General features: G+C 54.6%; 1 protein-coding gene across 1 annotated transcript in view; it reads left to right on the top strand.

Moving 5' to 3' along the window:
* The window catches only part of TSC22D3 (TSC22 domain family member 3), a 67,695-nt gene extending 65,138 nt beyond the window's left edge, over positions 1–2,557 (top strand). Inside the window, exons 2-3 of the mRNA XM_006025170.2 lie at positions 51–102; positions 1,125–2,557. Coding sequence (XP_006025232.1) covers positions 51–102; positions 1,125–1,367 — 295 coding nt within the window. The 3' untranslated portion in view covers positions 1,368–2,557. The remainder of the gene's footprint in view (positions 1–50; positions 103–1,124) is intronic.
* Positions 2,558–3,398: the final 841 nt, after the last annotated feature.

Here is a 3,398-nt window from a genome sequence, read left to right as displayed (position 1 = left end):
CGGGGCGGTCGTAGCCCGGTGCTAACCCGCCGCCGCTTTGTGTCTTGCAGCGCGTCCGGAGCCAGTGTCGTGGCCATCGACAACAAGATCGAGCAGGCCATGGTGAGTGTCCGAGCGGGGTGGTGCTCTGCGGCCTTTGTCTGCACCCCGGCCCGCCCGTGCTGCCCTTGCAGGGTGAAATCCTGCAAGGGGCTGCAGGCATGGCTTGGCTAAGACCCCTGCCCTGGGCAGGAGCCAGCCATGCATGCGGGGGGCTGAGAGCAATGTGCTTCATTGCCTCGGCAGAGGCAGCTCTGTGTTGTGCGACAGGGTCTGAGATAAGCCCGGTCCCCTGGGCAGGAGCCAGCCGTGCCTGCAGCAGAGTTGAGCTAATGGGGCTCCCTGGGTTGGAGCCAGGTCTGCAGGCTGCAGGACTCACATCAGCCAGGTTCTTTAGGTAGCAACAGTCCTGCAGGCAGGGGTCTGGAATCGGCAAGGCTCTCCCAGGGACCTCGAAATGGCTTCTCCAGCTGGAGGCGGATCTGCTGTGGCTTCACCTGTCTTGGGGATAGCAGTGTAGTAAACCCCTTGCTGTGTCTCGGTGCCAGCAAGCCTTAGGGCTCCCCTAGCCCTGATCCAGGATGTTGGGAGAGCTCCAGTAGCACAGCTCGGCCTAGGTCTGGGTGCCGGCTCCCCTGAGAGCCCTGACCAGGAGCAGAGCTTGCGCCGGCCGGGGGAAAGGAAGTGGTAGAAGGGCTTGGCTGGGCTACTTTTGCCAGGTTCCCTTCAGGGCTTGCTGGGTTTGGCTGAAGGCTTGCACTTGTAGGAAGCCCCTGCTGAGTGCCAGACTGTGTTAACTCTTTTCCTGCTGCCCGATGCTGCCCCTCTGCAGTGGAGCACTGTAATGACTGCCTTCTGCCCCAGCGAAGCAGGGTGCATTCATTCCCTCACTGCAGTGCCTGCTGCTGCTAACTGGCTTCTCTGGAGAATTACTAACCCAGAGATTTATTTGCTTGTGGCATCCCAGAGCCCACTCCATCCCACAGGGAGGGGGAAGGCATTGCTAGAGGCCAGGCTGGGGAAATGGAGTAGCTAGCATGGGATGCAGCAGCTTGCTCACAGCTTGTCTTTTTTTCCTCCCACAGGATCTGGTAAAGAACCACCTGATGTATGCAGTACGGGAGGAGGTGGAGATCCTCAAAGAGCAGATCAAAGAACTGGTGGAGAAAAACTCGCAACTGGAGCGAGAGAACAACCTCTTGAAAACCCTCGCCAGCCCTGAGCAACTGGAAAAATTCCAGTCCCGGCTCCCTACAGAGGTGCTGTCTCCAGAGGAGAAGAGCCCCGGGGCAGCCCCAGCCCAGCATGCTGGGGGCTCTACGGTGTAAGGTGGCTCTGTCCTTGGGGTGGGCAGAGCCACGGAACTTTTTCTACTTATCTCCTCCCAAGTTGTTTCCTCCCTGGTCTCCTGTGGAGAACTTCCCAACCTAGCGATAGCTGGTGCTGAGAGATGCTCTGAGGGCACTGCCCGCATTGCTGTATACGTGACTGTCTTCTGCAGGAAGGAGCTCTGTGAGTGAGGCATTGCACTGGGGTGCAGCCCGAGCAGACAAGCCCACGCCTGGGAGTCGCAGCTGCAGGTTGTCTGCTCAACATGAGCTAAAGCAAACCCAGGGGAGTCTTCAAACACTGGCAGCACAAGGTGGCCCAAGGGGGTCTCTTGGCATGTTCATGGGAATGCAGAGCTGAGAGGGGCCTGGCTGCATGCCAGCTGAGTACTCTTGCTGCATCGATCAGCAGGTCTCCCAGTTCATTTGACAGAGACTGACTGCTGGAAGAAGCCAGTCATTGCTTAGAGAGAGATGCAAATCTGTCCTGCCAGCCACCCTGAAGTGTGCTGGGGCAAGAACTAAACACTGACCTAGCCAGCGCGCTCATGTTGGCGATTGTGCTATAATGCATGGCCTGTACACACAACAGTTTGGGGATTTCAAGGAAAAGCTGTTAGTTTTGGGGGTTGCTTCTGTCCATGTCTATATGTACCACAAGCGCGCACACAGATGGTGATGGCAGCATCTGCTGAACCTGTGTTTGATTGTGGGACATGTGCCCAACTTTATACAGTTGGGGCATGTGTGGGCCTTAAAGTCAGGACTGGCAGTAGGATGCTTAGAAGCTGTTTTTAAAAAAGGTGAATGGTGTTGCCTTGTTGTGGGTTTATCTTTTCTAATATGTAGTTTGCCCCATGGAAAAGTGGTGACCGATACTTTCATGCTGACCAGCACAGAGAGAGGCTGACAGAGCCGCTGGACACCCACAGAGGAGACATTTTGTTTTTTTAAAATAAAAACAGACCAAATGCCAATCAAAAACTTGTAATAAGGACAGAAGGATGGGACGGGTGTGTCCCATCGTGGGGCTCAGTGTGACAGCCGAAGTTATTGGCTCAGTGAGCTTCCCCCCTTCAGCACAACACTGGGAGTGGACGGGGCGTCACGTGTGACGTTGGACAGTCAGAGCGTTTATGTGATTGTGTAAATCTAGACAGAAATGGCAATAAACTCTACTTTTTTATAAATAGCCTGACAATTGCATCCTTATGGGAAGAGGGGTGGAGGCACAGAGCCTGTAGAAAAGCAGTGGGGAAAGGGTGTTTGGAAGATAAGCTCATGCTCACAGCCATAGTGGGAACCTGCTGGACTTGGGAATCAGTCCTCTGCTGCTGCTGCTGGTAGCTGTCCTGTCATCCCTTTCAGAAGCTGATCAATCTAGTGTGGCTGCCTTACCCCTCCGTTAAGCAGCTATTTCGGAGCCTCTGGGATCTGCTGGCTGGGAACTTCTGATTTTTCAATCTCTTCATTTTTGACCAATGCATCTGAATTTATTCTAATGCTAGCAGTGGCCTGTAGCTTTAGTAGCTCTTTTGCCTCAGTCTGTTAATGGAGAGCTGTCAGGGCCTGAGTAAGAGGGGGATTGATACTCATAGGGACTGAGGCTCCTGCAAAGCACTCAAGGAGGGAGTCCTTACTGCCTTCCTTGTGTGCAGTGATGAGACAGAGAGCTGGATGGGCAGAGCTTGGAGCTGTGGTTATTTTGGGAAGCTCCCCCAGCAAAGGGCGCTCTCAGTTCTCACCTGCAGCCTTGGAGCATGAGGCCAGCTAGGTTAGTGGTGCTAATATTGGAGAGCCCTCAGCCCGGCTTGTCCCCAGCCCTGCTGGAGGTCACACAGCCAAGTTTGGAGCACCATACTGCTACATACAGCACTCTGCAAGCTGAACTCAAGTGACAAAACATCCATGTGCAGCACCTGCTACTCCTCCTTGAGCACCTGAACATCTTGAGTTCAGAAGGGACTATTAAGGCCTTGTGAGAGGGACAGGAGGGCTGGGGTGGCAGGGCCCAGTCAGAGTTGGTATCTG

This window comes from Alligator sinensis, unplaced genomic scaffold (assembly GCF_000455745.1).
Source record: "Alligator sinensis unplaced genomic scaffold, ASM45574v1 scaffold619_1, whole genome shotgun sequence".
In the NCBI taxonomy this organism is placed as follows: domain Eukaryota; kingdom Metazoa; phylum Chordata; order Crocodylia; family Alligatoridae; genus Alligator; species Alligator sinensis.
This window is presented reverse-complemented; position numbering and strand designations above follow the sequence as displayed.